Consider the following 20081-nt stretch of genomic DNA (forward strand, 5'->3'; position numbering starts at 1 on the left):
AGTTAGGTCATATGTCTTCCCGCTGTACTTCCAGCGTCACATGTCGAAATTGCAGATGCCCATCACATCCTGATACTCCATGTGCCCTGCCTCCCATCTGTGTCAACTGTGGAGAGCACCATTTGTCTTGCTCGCCAGACTGCAGGATTCTCCAGCAAGAAAGGAAAATCATGGAGTACAAGACTCTGGACTGACTGACCTACACTGAGGCTAAGAGGATATTTGAACGCTTACATCCTGTGCACATGACATCGTCTTACGCTGCTGCTACAACAGTTGTAGCCCCATCAACTCTGCCAACCTCAGTCACCTCTCAGAGCCAGAAGACTACACCTGCCCCCATGAAGATGGGGAGGCACTTCCTTCCCTGTTCCTGTTGCTCCTGCGCCAACTAGTTGAGGAGCAACCCACACCTTCACCCCCACCCCAACCATCGGGGACATCTGTCCCCATTTTTAAGCTGGAGAAGCGTAAACTTATTCAGCTGCTCTCCCTAGGAAGGGATCCCTTGGGTGACTCAGGTTTCTGCTAGTGGGAACGATGACACCCACCAGTGGCTGAAGAGCCCAAAAGCAGCTGGTCGCAGGGCTTCACGCTCATCCTCATTCCTAGAGACCAAATGAGTGAAGTCCTCCAACCATGGCAACCCAAGGAACAGCGAGTGAAATTCAAAAAGAAGGTCCCCAAGACCAAGAGAATTGTGGTGGCACCCACACAACCACTACGTCAAAGCTCTGCGTCTGCGGATGAGGTGAAGATTCTGGTGTCCACTGAGGACCTAGATCTTGCCAGACCCTCATACGAAATGGATATAGACTGCTCAGCCAAAACGTTGGTGGCAGCAGGTGACCCTGAGGTGTAAACTGCTTCATTGAATGTTCCATTCCCTCCCAGTCTCACGATGATGTCATCTTCCAGTGGAATTGCAGCAGTTTTTTCCACCACCTGGCTGAGCTACAGCGACTGTTAAGCTGTACACCTGCTTTCTGCATTGCCCTCCAGGAAACCTGGTACTCGGCAATGTGGGTCGCTGCCCTCCACATCTATAACATATACTACAGGAACCGTAGCGACTATAATAGAGTGGCAGGTGGAGTTTTCGTTATGTCATAAACACAGTCTGTAGTGACATGTGCCCCTTCAAACCCGTCTTGAAGCTGTCTCTCTCAGAATAAGGATGACAGGAAATAACTGTCTGCAATGTATATCTTCCTCCAGAGGATGCAGTAGTCCTGAATGTATTAACTGCACTGGTTGATCAACTACCTAAACCTTTCCTACTACTGCGAGATGTAGTGCCCATAACCCTTTGTGGGGGTGGCACCATGCTTACTGGTCGAGGCAGAGAAGTCAAAACTTTACTGTCGCAGTTCGACCTCTGCCTTTTAATAACTGGGGCCACCACACGTTTCAGGGTGGCTCATGGTAGTTATTTGGCCATTGATTTATCAATTTGTATTCCAGGACTTCTCCCACCTATCCACTGGAGAGCACATGACAACCTGTGTGGTAGTGACCATTTCCTCATCTTCCTGTCACTGCCCTGGAGTCAGGCCAAAGCATGCCTGCTCAGATGGGCTTTAAACAAGGTGGACTAGGAAACTTTCACCAGTGCTGTCACCGTTGAATCTCCCCCACCCGGTAACATCAATGTGTTGGTTGAGCAGGTGACTATAAGAATCGTTTCTGTGGCAGAAAACATGATCCCTCACTCTTTAGGGTGCCCGTGGGGAAAGGCAGTCCCTTGGTGGTCACCGGAAGTCACTGAAGTAATTAAGGAACATCGGCATGCTCTATAGTGGCGTAAGTGGTGCCCTTCCTTGAAGCACCTCATAGCCTTTAAACGGCTCCGTGCCCGCGTTCGCCAACTTACCAAATGATGGAAACAGGAGTGTTGGGAGAGAGATGTCTCGACCATTGGGTACCATACATCACCTTCCCAAGTCTGGACAAAAATCAAATATACACTCCTGGAAATTGAAATAAGAACACCGTGAATTCATTGTCCCAGGAAGGGGAAACTTTATTGACACATTCCTGGGGTCAGATACATCACATGATCACACTGACAGAACCACAGGCACATAGACAGAGGCAACAGAGCATGCACAATGTCGGCACTAGTACAGTGTATATCCACCTTTCGCAGCAATGCAGGCTGCTATTCTCCCATGGAGACGATTGTAGAGATGCTGGATGTAGTCCTGTGGAATGGCTTGCCATGCCATTTCCACCTGGCGCCTCAGTTGGACCAGCATTCGTGCTGGACGTGCAGACCGCGTGAGACGATGCTTCATCCAGTCCCAAACATGCTCAATGGGGGACAGATCCGGAGATCTTCCTGGCCAGGGTAGTTGACTTACACTTTCTAGAGCACGTTGGGTGGCACGGGATACATGCGGACGTGCATTGTCCTGTTGGAACAGCAAGTTCCCTTGCCGGTCTAGGAATGGTAGAACGATGGGTTCGATGACGGTTTGGATGTACCGTGCACTATTCAGTGTCCCCTCGACGATCACCAGAGGTGTACGGCCAGTGTAGGAGACAGCTCCCCACACCATGATGCCGGGTGTTGGCCCTGTGTGCCTCGGTCGTATGCAGTCCTGATTGTGGCGCTCACCTGCACGGCGCCAAACACGCATACGACCATCATTGGCACCAAGGCAGAAGCGACTCTCATCGCTGAAGACGACATGTCTCCATTCGTCCCTCCATTCACGCCTGTCGCGACACCACTGGAGGCGGGCTGCACGATGTTGGGGCGTGAGCGGAAGACGGCCTAACGGTGTGCGGGACCATAGCCCAGCTTCATGGAGACGGTTGCGAATGGTCCTCGCCGATACCCCAGGAGCAACAGTGTCCCTAATTTGCTGGGAAGTGGCGGTGCGGTCCCCTACGGCACTGCGTAGGATCCTACAGTCTTGGCGTGCATCCGTGCGTCGCTACGGTCCGGTCCCAGGTCGACGGGCACGTGCACCTTCCGCCGACCACTGGCGACAACATCGATGTACTGTGGAGACCTCACGCCCCACGTGTTGAGCAATTCGGCGGTACGTCCACCCGGCCTCCCGCATGCCCACTATACGCCCTCGCTCAAAGTCCGTCAACTGCACATACGGTTCACGTCCACGCTGTCGCGACATGCTACCAGTGTTAAAGACTGCGATGGAGCTCCGTATGCCACGGCAAACTGGCTGACACTGACGGTGGCAGTGCACAAATGCTGCGCAGCTAGCGCCATTCGACGGCCAACACTGCGGTTCCTGGTGTGTCCACTGTGCCTTGCGTGTGATCATTGCTTGTACAGCCCTCTCGCAGTGTCCGGAGCAAGTATGGTGGGTCTGACACACTGGTGTCAATGTGTTCTTTTTTCCATTTCCAGGAGTGTATATTTAGAGTTAGCTGCCATTCTTTAGACCAATCATAAATCCTGTCCAATTCATCTAGTATCCTCCTCAACAACGACACCTTCCCCGTACACCACAGCATCTGCATCTACATCTACATCTGGGCAAAAATCAAATGTGTTTTCAGGTACCAGACCCCAACAGGTGTGCTTGGTGTTAACATTAATGGCGTGTTATCTACCGACGCAAACACGATTGCCGAGCACTTAACTGAGCACTATGCTCAAACCTCTGCATCGGTAGATAACACACTATTTACGTTAACACCGGGAACACCTGTTGGGGTCTGGTACCCGAAAACACATTTGATTTTTGCCCAGATGTAGATGTAGATGCAGATGCTGTGGTGTACGGGAATGTGTCGTCGAGTGATGGGTCAGCAAACAGTTGCACCTTGCTATCCACCCTATCCAAAAGATCATTTATGTAGATAGAAAACAACAGCGGACCTACCATACTTCCCTGGGGCACTCCAGATGATGCCCTCACCTCCGATGAACACTCACCATCGAGGGCAACGTACTGGGTTCTATTACTTTAGAAGTCTTCGAGCCACTCACATACTTGGGAACCAATCCCACATGCTCGTACCTTAGTTAGGAGTGGGGCACCGAGTCAAACGCTTCTCGGAAGTCAAGGAATATGGCATCCGTCTGATACCCTTCATCCATGGTTCGCAAGATATCATGTGAAAAAGGGCGAGTTGCGTTTCGCAGGAGCAATGCTTTCTAAAGCCGTGCTGTTGCATGGACAGCAACTTCTCTGTCTCAAGGAAATTCATTATATTCGAACTGAGAATATGTTCGAGAATCCTGCAACAAACCGATGTTAAGGATATTGGTCTGTAATTTTGAGGATCCGTCCTTCTACCCTTCTTATATACAGGCGTCACACGCGCTTTTTTTCCAGTCTTTCAGGACTTTACGTTGGGCAAGAGATTCGCAATAAATGCAAGCTATGTAAGGAGCCAATGCAGTAGAGTACTCTCTGTAAAACCGAATTGGAATCCCATCAGGACCTGGTGATTTATTTATTTTCAACCCATGCAGGTGCTTCACAACCCCAGGGATGTCTATCACTATGTCCTCGATATGGGAATCTGTACGAGACTCAAACGGCAGTATGTTTGTACAATCCTCCTGCGTGGTTTTGCTGTCTTCCGTTGCCAGGCCAGACTGATCAGTGAGTGACTGGATGGAAGCCTTCGTCCCGCTTAACTGATTTTACATAAGACCAGAATTTCCTTGGCTTTTCAGCAAGATCTTTTCCTAAGGTGTGACGGTGGTAGTGGTTATGTGCTTCGCGCATCGCTCTTTTTACAGCAGCACGAATCTCTACTAGCTTTTGCCTGCCCTCATTCTCCCAATCTTTCTTGTACTGTGAGTGTAACTGTCTTTGATTCCTGAGCAGTCTCCGAATTGCGCTGTTAAACCACGGTGGGTCTTTCTCGTCCGTAACCCACTTTTTCGGCACATACTTGTCCAATGCATGATTTACAATGTGTTTATCATTTACCCATAATTCTTCCATGTCCATCGTACCGGAAGTAAATGAAGGCGATTCATTTACTAAGTGGGATGCTAACAACTGCTTATCTGCTATTTCTAGTAAGAATACTCTTGACTGACTTTTTAACTTTAGTAACCATAGTCGTAATGACAATATCATGATCACTAATCCCTGTCTCAACACTGACCCCGTCTATGAGGTCTGGTCTGTTTGTGGCTACCAGATCTAAAATATTTCCATTACACGTTGGCTGTTGATTTATCTACTCAAGACAGTTTTCACACGACGGCTTGTCTGTACCACCTGTAATGAATCCATAGACATCCCAGTCTATACTAAGTAGGTTGAAGTCACCTCCGACAGCCGGGTACTTGTGCGATATCGAGTGTAGAGTCCTATTGAATGATTCTAGAACTGTCACGGTGGAACCTAGTGGCCAGAAATAACACGCAACAACTAACTTTATTTCTCCTAGCCCTGTTAAACGTGTCCAGATAACTTCACAGTCACACTACTTCGACCTCAGTAGACACCATATTTTTGTCAACAGCAATGAAGACACCACCTCCTATGGTGTCTAATCTGTCTTTCAGATACCCATTCCAGGGCCAGATTGGACCCACAGTCAGATGATTAAACATCTCTCATCTGACTACGAGTGAAATCTCATAATCTTCAACCGGATCTGATGAGACGGGGTCTTTCCATCCCAGTGGCGGGAGAGCACCATCATTCCAGTGCTCAAACCCGGTAAAAACCCACTTGATGTGGATAGCTATCGGCGCATCAGCCTCACCAATGTTCTTTGTAAGCTGCTGGAACCTATGGTGTGTCGGCGGTTGGGTTGGGACCTGGAGTCACGTGGCCTACTGGCTCCATGTCAGGGCGGCTTCCACCAGGGTCACTCTACCATTGATAATCTTGTGTCCCTCGAGTCTGCCATCCAAACAGCCTTTTCCAGATTTTTAACGCTTTGATGCCGTCATTTTTGATATGAGAAAAGTGTATGACACCTCCTGTTGACATCATATCCTTGCCACATTATATGAGTGTGGTCTCCAAGGCCCACTTTCAAATTTTATCCAGAATTTACTGTCCAAGTTGGTGCCTCCCATAGTTCCCCCCATATCCAAGAGAATGGGGTCCCGCAGGGCTATGTATTGAGTGTCTATTTTTAGTGGCCATTAATGGTCTAACACCAGCTGTAAGGCCGTCCGTCTCTCCTTCTCTGTATGCAGAAGACTTTGGCATTTCATACTGCTCCACCAGTACTGGTGTTGCCAAGCAGTGCTTACAGGGATCCATCCACAAGGCGCAGTCGTAGGCTCTAAACCACGGTTTCCAGTTTTTGGACTCAAAGTCGTGTGTTATGCACTTCTGTCAGTGTCGTACCATTCATCCGGAACCAGAACTTTACCTTAATGATGATCCACTCACTGCAGTGGAGACATATTGAGTCCTAGGACTGGTTTTTGACGCCCGATTGACTTGGTTTCCTCACCTTCAACAGCTTCAGCGGAAGCGCTGACAGCACCTCAATACCCTCCGCTGCCTAACAATACCAACTGGGGTACAGATCTCTCTACACAGCTGCAGCTCTACAGAGCCCTTGCACAATCCCTCCTTGACTATGGCTATGGAAGTCTGGTTTATGGTTCGGCTGCAACCTCAGCGTTGTGTTTACTCATCCCAGTGCGACACCACTGTAGCGTTCGCCCGGCGACAGGCGCTTGTAGGACGAGTCCGGTGACTAGCATCCTTGTGGAAGCCGGAGTGCCTCCATTGCAGGTAAGGCTTGCGCAACTGCTGGCTAGTTATGTAGCACACATTCGTAGTTCTCCTGCGCATATCGAATCACTGTCTCCTTTTCCCACACACGGCGGTTCATTTTCTGCATCGGCGGCCCAAGTCAGGGGTTCCAATCGCAGTTCGCATCCGATCCCTTCTTTCTGAACTGCCGTCCTTGCCTTTACCACCTCTACTTGAGTTCCATTCACATACACCTCCATGGTGTACACCTAGGCTGCAGCTTCGGTCAGCCCTAAGGACTCAGTTAACCCCCCAGCTCTCCACTGCCACTTCATCTCGATTCTTGACAAGTACCGAGGCCATGAAGTGGGTTACACCGACAGCTCGATGGGTCATGCTCACGTCGGCGTCACATATGTCCATGGAGGACATATTGAACAACACGCGATCTAGTGTGATGCAATGTTTTCACTGCCAAGCTGGCGGCTATATCTCGTGCTCTTGAGCACATCCGCTCATGCCCTGGGGAGGCATTTCTTCTGTGTACAGTCTCCTTGAGCAGCCTACAAGCTCTCTACCAGTGCTACCCTCGTCATTCTTTGACAGCGACCATCCAGGAGTCCGTCTATGCCCTGGAACGGTCCGGCCGTTTGGTGGTGTTTGTCAGCATCCCAGGTCACGTCGGAATCCCATGCAACGAACTTGCTGACAGGCTACGTGGAAACTGCTTATGGAGATAGGCTTCTCTGCAACTGACCTGCGTTCATTACTATGCCACAAGGTTTTGCGGCTTTGGGAGACGAAATGGCATAACCTTAGCACGCACAACAAAGTGTGTGCCATTAAGGGCACTATGGATGTGTGGTAGTCCTCCATGCGGGCTCTTGCAGGGACACTGTTTATCTCTGCCAGCTCCGCATTGGGCAGTCTTGGGTGTCACACGGCTACCTCCTGCGCCATGATAACCCACCTCAGTGTCAGTGCAGCGCCCGGTTGACAGTGGCCAGTATCTTGGTGAGATGTCCTTCTTTGGCTGCCCTGCAACGGACTCTTCAGTTACCGGACACGTTGCCATTAATCTTAGCTGACAGCGCCCCATTGGCTAATTTAGTTTTATGTTTTATACGCGACGGTGGGTTTTGTCATTCTATATAAGTTTTAGCATATGTCCTTTGTGTTCTTCACTCTAATGCTTTTAAGGTGGATGTTTTAATGTGTGACTTAGTTGCTGGCTTTTCCTTTTTATTCTTGTGGTCGGCCAGCCGTGGTCATCTGCTCTCTTGTTTTTACTCCTTCTACCTGTTTCTTGCGTCTCTGGTTTTCTTTTCCTGGATTTTTTTTTTTTTTTTTTTTTTTTTTTTTTTTTTTTTTTGTCTGTGGTAGTGTTGCTTGTCCTTCTGTTGTTCTTCCTTTCTCTTGTTATTGTGCTGTACATTTCCTTTCCTTTCGTTCCGTCGTGTAATTATTTTACTGGGAACAAGGGCCCGATGACCTCACAGTTGGTCCATTCCCCCCCTCTTTTAAACTAACCAACTGCCCATTTTTAGCCGCAATTTTAACCTTCCCAACACTCTGCCTTCAGTGTTGGATGATAGTGCCTCAACAGCAGACTTAGTTTTACGTTTTATTCATGAGAGGTTTTTTGATCATAACATCTAAGGTTGGTCATTTGGCCTTCTCTCCAAGGCTTCCACGCTCCCTCCATTTTAACTCTCTGTCACCCTTTCTTTGCATTTGTTTGTCTTGGTGGTCACACTTTCCCTGCATGTGTTCATCTCGCCTTGTCTTTTTGGAGTGGACATTTTAGTGTGTTGCAGATTGACTGGCTCATTCTTTTTTATACTTGTGATCAGCCAGCTCAGACCATCTGCTCTATGGTTTTAATAACTTCTTTTACTTTTTCTTGTGGTGTATGTTTCCCCCGTTTTTTGTTTGTTCCATTTGTTTTCTTTTTAACTTGTGGTTCTCCATTCCTTTTCCCCCTTTTACTTTCCAAAATGTACTTTGGATGTTGTTTTATCTTGACTCTTGTTTGCATCAAGGAAAAGGGAATGACGACGCTGTAGTTTGGTCACTTTATATCCCAAACCAACCAATCTCTCCCACCACACTCTGCAAACACGCGATCTAGTGTTTCTGCCCCCCCCCCTCCTCCCCGTATCCCATGTCTCCCCTCCCCTATCCCTCCATTCCCGTCCCATCCCCTATCCTATCCTTCCACACTCTTCCCCTGTCCTCCAGTCCCCTCCACCTGTTGCCTCCGCCTCACCTTCCATTCCCATCTGCCTTGCCTTCCCCATTTCACCTCATTCCTCTTGCCCCTCCCCCTCTCTCTCTCCTCCCCCTTTACTCTTCTGCATCTCTCTTCTGCCTCTTTCTACCTCCCTCTCACCTCTCCTCCTTACCTCCCTCTCACCTCCCATCCTCCTCTCACCTCTCCTCTTTACCTCCCTCTCACCTCTCCCCCTTTATCACCTCTCCCCCTCCCCCTTTATCACCTCTCCCCCTCCACCTTTATCACCTCTCCCCCTCCCCCTTTATCACCTCTCCCCCTCCCCCTTTATCACCTCTCCCCTCCCCTTTTATCACCTCTCCCCCTCCCCCTTTATCACCTCTCCCCCTCCCCCTTTATCACCTCTCCCCCTCCCCCTTTATCACCTCTGCCCCTCCCCCTTTATCACCTCTCCCCCTCCCCCTTTATCACCTCTCCCCCTCCCCCTTTATCACCTCTCCCCCTCCCCCTTTATCACCTCTCCCCCTCCCCCTTTATCACCTCTCCCCCTCCCCCTTTATCACCTCTCCCCCTCCCCCTTTATCACCTTCTCCCCCTCCCCTTTATCACCTTCTCCCCCTCCCCCTTTATCACCTTCTCCCCTTCCCCCTTTATCACCTTCTCCCCTTCCCCCTTTATCACCTCTCCCCTTCCCCCTTTATCACCTCTCCCCTTCCCCCTTTATCACCTCTCCCCTTCCCCTTTATCACCTCTCCCCCTTCCCCTTTATCACCTCTCCCCTTCCCCTTTATCACCTCTCCCCCTTCCCCTTTATCACCTCTCCCCCTTCCCCTTTATAACCTCTCCCCCTTCCCCTTTATAACCTCTCCCCCTTCCCCTTTATCACCTCTCCCCCTCCCCCTTTATCACCTCTCCCCCTCCCCCTTTATCACCTTCTCCCCCTCCCCCTTTATCACCTCGCCCCCTCCCCCTTTATCACCTCTCCCCCTCCCCCTTTATCACCTCTCCCCCTCCCCCTTTATCACCTCTCCCCCTCCCCCTTTATCACCGCTCCCCCTCCACCTTTATCACCGCTCCCCTTCCCCCTTTATCACCTTCTCCCCCTCCCCCTTTTTTCACCTCTCCCCCTCCCCCTCCCCCTTTTTTCACCTTCTCCCCCTCCCCCCTCCCCCTTTTTTCACCTTCTCCCCCTCCCCCTTTTTTCACCTTCTCCCCCCTCCCCCTTTTTTCACCTTCTGCCCCTCCCCCTTTATCACCTCTCCCCCTCCCCCTTTATCACCTCCCCCTTCCCCCTTTATCACCTCCTCCCCCTCCCCCTTCATCACTTCTCCCCCCTTCCCCCTTTATCACCTCTCCCCCTCCCCCTTTATCACCTTCTCCCCCTCCCCCTTTATCACCTTCTCCCCTTCCCCCTTTATCACCTTCTCCCCTTCCCCCTTTATCACCTTCTCCCCTTCCCCCTTTATCACCTCTCCCCTTCCCCCTTTATCACCTCTCCCCTTCCCCCTTTATCACCTCTCCCCCTTCCCCTTTATCACCTCTCCCCCTTCCCCTTTATCACCTCTCCCCCTTCCCCTTTATCACCTCTCCCCCTTCCCCTTTATCACCTCTCCCCCTCCCCCTTTATCACCTCTCCCCCTCCCCCTTTATCACCTCTCCCCCTCCCCCTTTATCACCTTCTCCCCCTTTATCACCTCTCCCCCTCCCCCTTTATCACCTCTCCCCCTCCCCCTTTATCACCTCTCCCCCTCCCCCTTTATCACCTCTCCCCCTCCCCCTTTATCACCGCTCCCCTTCCCCCTTTATCACCTTCTCCCCCTCCCCCTTTTTTCACCTCTCCCCCTCCCCCCTCCCCCTTTTTTCACCTTCTCCCCCTCCCCCTTTTTTCACCTTCTCCCCCTCCCCCTTTTTTCACCTTCTCCCCCTCCCCCTTTATCACCTCTCCCCCTCCCCCTTTATCACCTCCCCCCTTCCCCCTTTATCACCTCCTCCCCCTCCCCCTTCATCACTTCTCCCCCCTTCCCCCTTTATCACCTTCGCCCCCTTCCCCCTTTATCACCTTCTCCCCCTCCCCCTTTATCACCTCTCCCCCTCCTCCTTTATCACCTTCTCCCCCTCCCCCTTTATCACCTTCTCCCCCTCCCCCTTTATCACCTTCTCCCCCTCCCCCTTTCTCACCTCACCTCACCACCTTCCCGTTTCACATGCTTTCTGTTTACTCTCTCCCCTTTTCCAACCTAGACCACCCCTCCTGCCCCCAGACATGCTGTCTCTATTGGTGCACTTCTCATATAAAATGGGTTTTTCATGCAGTAAGATGGTGTGATTCAATTTTTACAATCTGAAAGATACTAATCTAGCTTGGTGATTCTCTTCTGGGTGCTAAAATATTTTTAGAAATGAAAATCAATACTTGCTGTATTGGAGGCACTGCCTGGAGTCCCTTCTCTGACACTCCCTTACACTCTGATTAATGCCCACTATTGAAATGCTGTTACCTTGGCTCTTTTTTTTTAGACTGTGGGTTCTCTGCACACTGCAAATGCTCCCGAAAGGTGCCGTCAGACTGTTTGCCCAAACTGAAGGGTGTGCGCGGAGTATTCGGCCTGGACCTGACGACATTGGCTTCGCAGCAGCGCAGCCACGTACCGCGCGTCGTGAGGCGCTGTGTCGAGGAGATAGAGCGACGCGGCCTGGACACGGAAGGCCTGTACCGCGTGTCCGGCTTCGCCGAGGAGGTCGAGGCACTCAAGCTGGCACTCGACACAGGTCTGCTTCTATTGCTCCCTTTGGCATGACCTACAGGTATATGCTCTGTATCATTGCTGATCTGTAAGTGGTTTTATTTTTTTGTACTGTTCAAAGTATGACATTTAATTGTGCATATAACAGATCTAATGCGATGTCTGTGTTCGATCGCAGAATGAATTTGTGATTATAGTGAGGACTACCAAAATTTTAGGTGGGTATTCTTAGATGGACCATGACTGCTCCCTTCACTGCAAAAATACCCCCTACCAGTTGCCCATGTACTTCTCAACAATTATATTGTTGCTTTATTGTCATACCCTTACTCCTCTTCCAGGGGCCCAAACAAGTAAAAATTGTCCAGGGTTAAATTATGATCAGTAAGCAAGGTACTAAGTAGTTGTCTGGGGAATTCATTTCGTAGAGTTTCTCAGTGGTTGCAGTTACGTATTGTCTTGCAGTAGCTTAGTTTACTGAGATACAGAGCTTTCACATTGATTGCACAGTCTTCCACCACTGTGAAAAAATTCAGTTGGGGGCATATATCTTGATTGTGAAAAAACAGTTGTTAGAACTTCGATGTTAACATGGGATTTCTGACCTTGACAGAAGCCCCTGCTTGTCTTATTCTACTGACAAGTGCTTAACTCTCCCCTATAAGTAAACACCTAAATAAATTGCAGTCACTACATTTGAATTTACCGACACTTTTTCCACTTGGTTGTATGCATTTGGAAACAAAAATGTATGTTTTTTTTTTGGGGGGGGGGTTATGTCAGTGTTTCAAACTTTGCATCAATATGTAGTAGTTCTATATGTTCCTGAAGTTTTGACAGTGCAAGTACTTTTAAATCAGCAGTGTCATCAGCATACGCCTACAGGGGCATGTTGTTGTAAACTGTGATCATTGTGATACCTACCACAGCCCCGGTATTTCCGTTCGTACAGCCGAGTGTGCAGCACCTCACAGACCATTCCTTCCTCGTCAGAAATCAATCAATCCTGCACATTATGTCTCCTGAAGTAACTAATTAAGACAGTTTGAAAATTGAGCCACCGTACCAAATCTTATCAGATGTTTTCTCAATAATGAGAGAAGCTGCTGCATGCTATTTTCTCTCTCGTTTATTTTACATACATGATCAGTTAGGTGCATTTAGTTATTTCTTTCAGCTATCCTCGCCTGTCTCATCCAAATCATATACTGAATGGATACTAACTAGACTTTTCACAATTTTTTGTTTGCTAAAGCACGTCACTTAGGTTTCATGTGCATGCGCACTACACGATGGTGTTTGCAGATGGCGAGTTGGCAGACCTCGGACCAGAGAAGTACGACAACATCAATGTTATTGCCGGAGCTCTGAAGCTGTACCTGCGGCTGCTGCCCATACCTCTCATTACATTTGATGCTCATCCACCACTTATTGAAGCAACTAGTAAGTACTGAAAGCTGTTTGTACAGCCTGGTGTAGCCTGCATTTGAGATATTTGTTCACCATAACATGTTTTGCCCTTACCTCCTAATTTTTTTTCCTAACATAAGTTTCCTATTAGCTATTCCCCCCTCCCCATCCCCCTTGAGATTGCTTCTTCCCAAGTTCTACTTTTCTTTAGGTTGTTTCTTCCCCCTAGGGTATGTTTTTAATACCTTTTGCATTGTGAACAGTGTTTTTGAGGTGATGTAATACCTAATAATGAACACGATACGTTACCCATATTATCTCCTTCTGTGGAACAACCACTTTCTTTCCCAGTGGTGAGTTGCCCAGAAGACGGTGCCTTAATAAGACATTAGTGAATGAATGTGTGAAAGGTAAGTAAACTTTTGAGATTTTAGTTAACAAACTTTGACTTTTTGCATCTCCAAAATATGATATTATTCTGAATTCAAACGTTGCAGAGCTTATATGTTCAAGAAGTTCATAATATATGGCTGTCAGTTCAATTTCTATAAATGCACTGAGGTGACAAAAGTGCTTTTGCTTGATGTAGTGCAGCAGCTTGATACGGCACGAACTCGACAAGTTGTCAGAAGCCCCTTGGAGAAATATCGAGCCACGTTGCCTCTATAGCCGTCCTTAATTGCGAAAGAGCTGACGGTTCAAGATTTTGTGCACAAACTGACCTCTTGATTATGTCTCACGAATGTTCATTGAGATTCATGTTGGGCAATCGTGGTTGCCAAATTATTCGCTTGAACTGTCCAGAATGTTAACAAACTGACCGCGAACAGTTGTAGTTGTCATTTGGGAACATAAATGTGGCTTCAAATGGTTTCCAAGTAACTGAACATAAGCATTTCCAGCCATTGATCGGTCCAGTTAAATCGGAGGACCCAGTCCATTCCATGTAAACACAGTGCACACACTTATGGAGCCACCACTAGGCTGCAGAATGCCTTGTTGAGAATTTGGGGCTACAACTTTGTGGAGTCAGCACCACGCTCGAACCCTACTGTCAGTTCTTATCAAAGGAAAACAGGACTCATCTGACTAGGCCACGATTTTCAAGTCATTTATGGTGTGACCATTATTGTTACGAGCCGAGGAGAGGCAGTGCAGACGGTGCCACACTGTTAGCAAAGGCACTCGTATCGGTCATTTGCTGCCATAGCCAATTAATGCAAAATTTCACTGCCTTGTCATAACGGATACATTAGTCTTACGTCCCACATTGACTTCTACATTTATTTCGTGCAGTGTACCTCAAATTTTAACACTGACCGCTCTTCCCAACCGCCATCACTCTGTCATTGAGTGAAGGCCATTGAGAGCTAATTCCTGAAATATTGTATTCTCAGCACACTCTTGACACTGCGGATTGTGGAATATTGAATTTCCAAATGATTTCCAAAATGAAATGTCCCACGTATCTAGATTCAACTACCATTCCGTGGTCAAAGTCTGTTAATTCCAGTTGAGCAACTGTAATCACATTGGAAATCTTTTCACACGAATCACTTAAGTACAAATGACAGCTGTGCCAAGGCACTGTCCTTTATGTCTTGTGTAAGCTATACTACCGCCATCTGTATGTGCGTGTATCACTATTCCATGAGTATTGTCACCTCAGTTTATAAACCCCTAATAATTTAGAGTACATAGATTCATTCATTAATTTATACTCGAGCATACCCAAAAACTGGAAATTGCACAGGTCACACCAATATTCAAGAAAGGAAGTAGGAGTAATCCACTAAATTACAGGCCCATATCATTAATGTAATGTAATGTCTAATTACAATTTGTACAGAAACCAGATGGCAGTCATAAGAGTCGAGGGGCATGAAAGGGAAGCAGTGGTTGGGAAAGGAGTGAGACAGGGTTGTAGCCTCTCCCCGATGTTATTCAATCTGTATATTGAGCAAGCAGTAAAGGAAACAAAAGAAAAATTTGGAGTAGGTATTAAAATTCATGGAGAAGAAGTAAAAACTTTGAGGTTCGCTGATGACATTGTAATTCTGTCAGAGATGGCAAAGGACTTGGAAGAGCAGTTGAACGGAATGGACAGTGTCTTGAAAGGAGGATATAAGATGAACATCAACAAAAGCAAAACGAGGAGAATTGAATGTAGTCAAATTGAATCGGGTGATGCTGAGGGAATTAGATTAGGAAATGAGACTCTTAAAGTAGTAAATGAGTTTTGCTATTTAGGAAGTAAAATAACTGATGATGGTTGAAGTAGAGAGGGTATAAAATGTAGACTGGCAATGGCAAGGAAAGCGTTTCTGAAGAAGAGAAATTTGTTAACATCGAATATAGATTTATGTATCAGGAAGTCGTTTCTGAAAGTATTTGTTTGGAGTGTAGCCATGTATGGAAGTGAAACATGGACGATAACTAGTTTGGATAAGAAGAGAATAGAAGCTTTCGAAATGTGGTGCTACAGAAGAGTGCTGAAGATAAGGTGGATAGATCACGTAAGTAATGAGGAGGTATTGAATAGGAATAGGGAGAAGAGAAGTTTGTGGCACAACTTGACTAGAAGAAGGGATCGGTTGGTAGGACATGTTTTGAGGCATAAAGGGATCACAAATTTAGCATTAGAGGGCAGCGTGGAGGGTAAAAATCGTAGAGGGAGACCAAGAGATGAATACACTAAGCAGATTCAGAAGGATGTAGGTTGCAGTAGGTACTGGGAGTTGAAGAAGCTTGCACAGGATAGAGTAGCGTGGAGAGCTGCATCAAACCAGTCTCAGGACTGAAGACGACGACGACAACAACAACAACAACAACAACAACAACATTAATGTCAATATGCAGCAGGAGTTTGGAACATATATTGTGTTTGAACTTTTCGAGTTACCTCGAAGAAATTGGTCTGCTGACGCACAGTCAATGCAGATTTAGAAAACATCATTCTTGTGTAATGCAACTAGCTCTTTACTTTCATTAAGTGTTGAGTGCTATTGGCAAGGAATTTCAAATTGATTCCATATTTCTAGATTTCCATAAAGCTTTTGACACTGTACCACACCAGCAGCTTTTAGTGAAATTGCTTGCTTGTGGAATGTCATCTCAGTTGTATGATGGGATTCATGATTTCCTGTCGGAGAGATCACAGTTCGTAGTAATTGATGGGAAGTCGTCAAGTAAAGTAGAAGCGATTTCTGACGTTTTCCAAGGTAGTGTTATAAGCCCTTTACTTTATAAACGATTTAGGAGACAATGTGAACAGCCATCTTAGGTTGTTTGCAGATGACACTGTCATTTATCATCTAGTTAGGTCACCGGAAGATCAATATAAATTGCTAAACAATTTAGAAAAGATATCTGTATGGTGCAAAAATTGGCAATTGACCCTAAATAATGAAAAGTGTGAGGTCATCCACATGAGTGCTAAAAGAAATCTGTTAATCTTCAGTACACCATAAATCAGTCAAATCTAAAGGCTGTAAATTCAACTAAATACCTAGGAATTACAATTATGAACAACTTAAATGGGAAAGAACACATAGAAAATGTTGTGGGAAAGGCAAACCAAAGACTATGTTTTATTGGCAGAGCACTTAGAAAATGTAACAGGCGTACTAAAGAGACTGCCTACACTGTGCTTGTCCATTCTCTTTTTGCAGTAATGTTGTGTGTTCTGGGGTTCCTTACCAAATAGGATTAATGGAGTACATCAAGAAAGTTCAAAGAAGAGCTGCACATTTTGTATTATCGCGAAATAGGGGAGAGAATGTCACTGACGTGGTACATGATTTGGGGTAGACATCATTAAAACGAAGGTGTTTTTCGCTGCGGAGGAATCTTCTAGCAAAATTTCAATTACCAACTTTCTCCTCCAAATGCGAAAATATTTTGTCTATGCCGACCTACTTAGGGTGAAACAATCTTCATAATAAAATGAGGGAAATAGTGCTTACACGGAAGGATATAGGTATTCTTTTTCTTGTACCCTGTTAGAGATAGGAACAACAGAAAATTATTGTGAAGTTGGTGTGATGAACTGTCTGCCAGGGACTTAAATCTGATTTGTTGAGTATCCATGTAGATTTTACAGACTGCTGCTCGCGTCTGCAGCCGAGGTAGTCGAGTACTATGAGAACTCTGCTGCATCTGAAGTGTTGCAAGCAGGAAGATCAGAACAATTGAGCTGTACTACCCGCTGACAACCGGAGCTAAGGTAGTAGCAGAGGTTCAGGTTCATATTTCCTTCCCACACACTGTGAGTGGCGTACCATTGTCACTGGCAGTCATATGTATTTGTACTGTTCCACATGAACTGTTGTTATTGTTGTTAAAATTTCTTTATTTATATAACTGCAGTCTTCTTTACATTTGGGCACATTTTATACAGAGTGGTCCATTGATCGTGACCGGGCCAAATATCTCACAAAATAAGCATCAAACGAAAAAACTACAAAGAACGAAACTTGTATAGCTTGAAGGGGGAAACCAGATGGCGCTATGGTTGGCCCACTAGATGGTGCTGTCATAGTTACAAATGGATATCAACTGCATTTTTTTAAATAGGGACCCCCATTTTTTATTACATTTTCGCGTAGTACATAAAGAAATAAGAATGTTTTAGTTGGACCACTTTTTTCGCTTTGTGATAGATGATGCTGTATGGTCACAAATATATGGCTCACAATTTTAGACTAACAGTTGGTAAAGGTAGGTTTTTTAAATTAAAATACAGAACATAGATACGTTTGAACATTTTACTTCGATTCTTCCAGTGTGATACATGCACCTTTGTGAACTTACCATTTCTGAGAATGCATGCTGTTACAGCGTAATTACCTGTAAATACCACATTAATGCAATAAATGCTCAAAATTATGTTTGCCAACCTCAATGCATTTGACAATATACGTGTAACGACATTTGTCTCAACAGCGAGTAGTTCGCCTTCCATAATGTTCGCACATGCATTGACAGTGCGCTGACGCATGTTGTCAGTGGATCACGATAGCAAATATCCTTCAACTTTCCCCACAGAATGAAATCCGGGGACGTCAGATCAAGTGAACGTGTGGGCCATGCTTCGAGCAATCCACCTTGCATGAAATATGCTATTCAATACTGCTTCAACCACATGCGAGCTATGTGCTGGACATCCATCATGTTGGAAGTACATCGCCATTCTGTCATGCAGTGGAACATCTTGTAGTAACATTGGTAGAACATTACATAGGATATCAGCATACATTGCACCATTTAGATTGCCATCGATATAATGGGGCCCAATTATCCTTCCTCCCTTAATACCGCACCATACAAAATCTGCCAAGGTCACTGATGTTCCACTTGTCACAGCCATCGTGGATTTTCCATTGCCCAATAGTGCATATTATGCCGGTTTATGTTACTGCTGTTCGTGAATGACGCTCCGTCGCTAAATAGAACGTGTGCAAAAAATCTTTCATTGTTCCGTAATTTGTCTTGTGCCCAGTGGCAGAGCTGTACACAATGTTCAGAGTCGTCCCCATGCAATTCCTGGTGCGTAGAAATATGGTACGGGTGCAATCGATGTTGATGTAGCATTCTCAACACCGAGATTTTTGAGATTCCTGATTGCCGCGCAATTTGTCGGCTACTGATGTGCGGATTAGCCCCGATAGCAGCTAAAACACCTACTTTGGCATTATCATTTGTTATAGGCCGTGGTTGATGTTTCACATGTGGCTGAACATTTCGTTTCTTTAAATAACGTAACTATCCAGTGAACGGTCCAGATACTTGGATGATGTCGTTCAGGATACCGAGCAGCATACATTGCACTCGCCCGTTGTGCATTTTGATCACAATAGCCATACATCAACACTATCTCGGCCTTTTCCGCAATTGGTAAATGGTCCATTTTAACATGGGTAATGTATTACGAAGCAAATACTATCCGCACTAGTGGAATTTTACATGATACCACATACTTATACATTTGTGACTATTACAGCGCCATCTAGTGGGCCAACCATAGCTCCATCTGGTTTCCCCCTTCCAGCTAGACGAGTTTCGTTCTTTGTAGTTTTTTTGTTTCACGCTTATTTTGTGAGATATTTGGCCTGGTCACTATCAATGGACCACCCCGTATATAAGGTCAGCCAAATGCGGTCATCATATTCTCTGATGTTATTGCTAGACATCGTGTGATTTTTTGGTGGCTCGTTTAGATCATGAGAGCCATTTATCGTGATATTCTCTCTCTCTCTCTCTCTCTCTCTCTCCCTCTCTCCCCCCTCTCTCTCTCTCTCTCTCCCTCTCTCCCTCTCTCTCTCTCTCTCTCTCTCTCCCTCTCTCCCTCTCTCCCTCTCTCCCCCCCCCCCCTCCCCTCCCCCCTGAAATGTCTGCTTAATTGATATAGGACACTAATATGCTGGGGTGTTCTTGTGTTAGTTTTCATTGTTCCCTTGTTTCAGAAAAGAAGACTGTATCTGAACAGTTAGCAGCTATGAAGGAAGCTGTTATGATTCTGCCTCCTGCGCACTACCAGACTTTGAAGTTCCTCATGGAGCATCTTCACAGGTGAGCAGTGGACATTGTAGAAGTGTGAAAGGGAAAAAGATTTCAGTGATGCACCTAATAGCAGACCTGACATCTTGTTGAATTGGGTGTACTGCCAGTGGTCTGCATTTTCCTACCACAATATTTCGACATTGTGACTTGGTGTTCTTATTAGGTGCTTCCTGTGACTTCCAGGAAGCACCTGATGAAGATGCCGAGGTACGATGTCGAAATATTGTGTTAGAAAAATGCGGACCACCGGCAGTACTCCCGATTCGACGAGATGTCACAAAATCGCCAAGGAAGTCCAAGAAATTATAACAGCAGACATAATCATAAAAGAAAAGAAGTCACAGGCATTACTTTCAGAGCTGGAGATGAGGAGAAAGTTCAGCATTCCATCCACATTGAGATCAATAGAACAGAGCACAGGCAATTAAATAAGCAATTTTTTTTCATCAGTCTACTGACTGGTTTGAT

The 20081-nt window shown here is 46.5% G+C and overlaps 1 protein-coding gene across 1 annotated transcript in view; it reads left to right on the forward strand.

Annotated features, from left to right (window-relative positions):
• LOC126293686 (N-chimaerin) overlaps positions 1-20081 on the forward strand; it is a 58617-nt gene that overhangs the window by 25405 nt on the left and 13131 nt on the right. The window contains exons 6-8 of the mRNA XM_049986978.1: positions 11416-11667; positions 12948-13085; positions 19517-19622. Coding sequence (XP_049842935.1) covers positions 11416-11667; positions 12948-13085; positions 19517-19622 — 496 coding nt within the window. The remainder of the gene's footprint in view (positions 1-11415; positions 11668-12947; positions 13086-19516; positions 19623-20081) is intronic.

Source organism: Schistocerca gregaria, chromosome 10, assembly GCF_023897955.1.
Source record: "Schistocerca gregaria isolate iqSchGreg1 chromosome 10, iqSchGreg1.2, whole genome shotgun sequence".
NCBI lineage: Eukaryota > Metazoa > Arthropoda > Insecta > Orthoptera > Acrididae > Schistocerca > Schistocerca gregaria.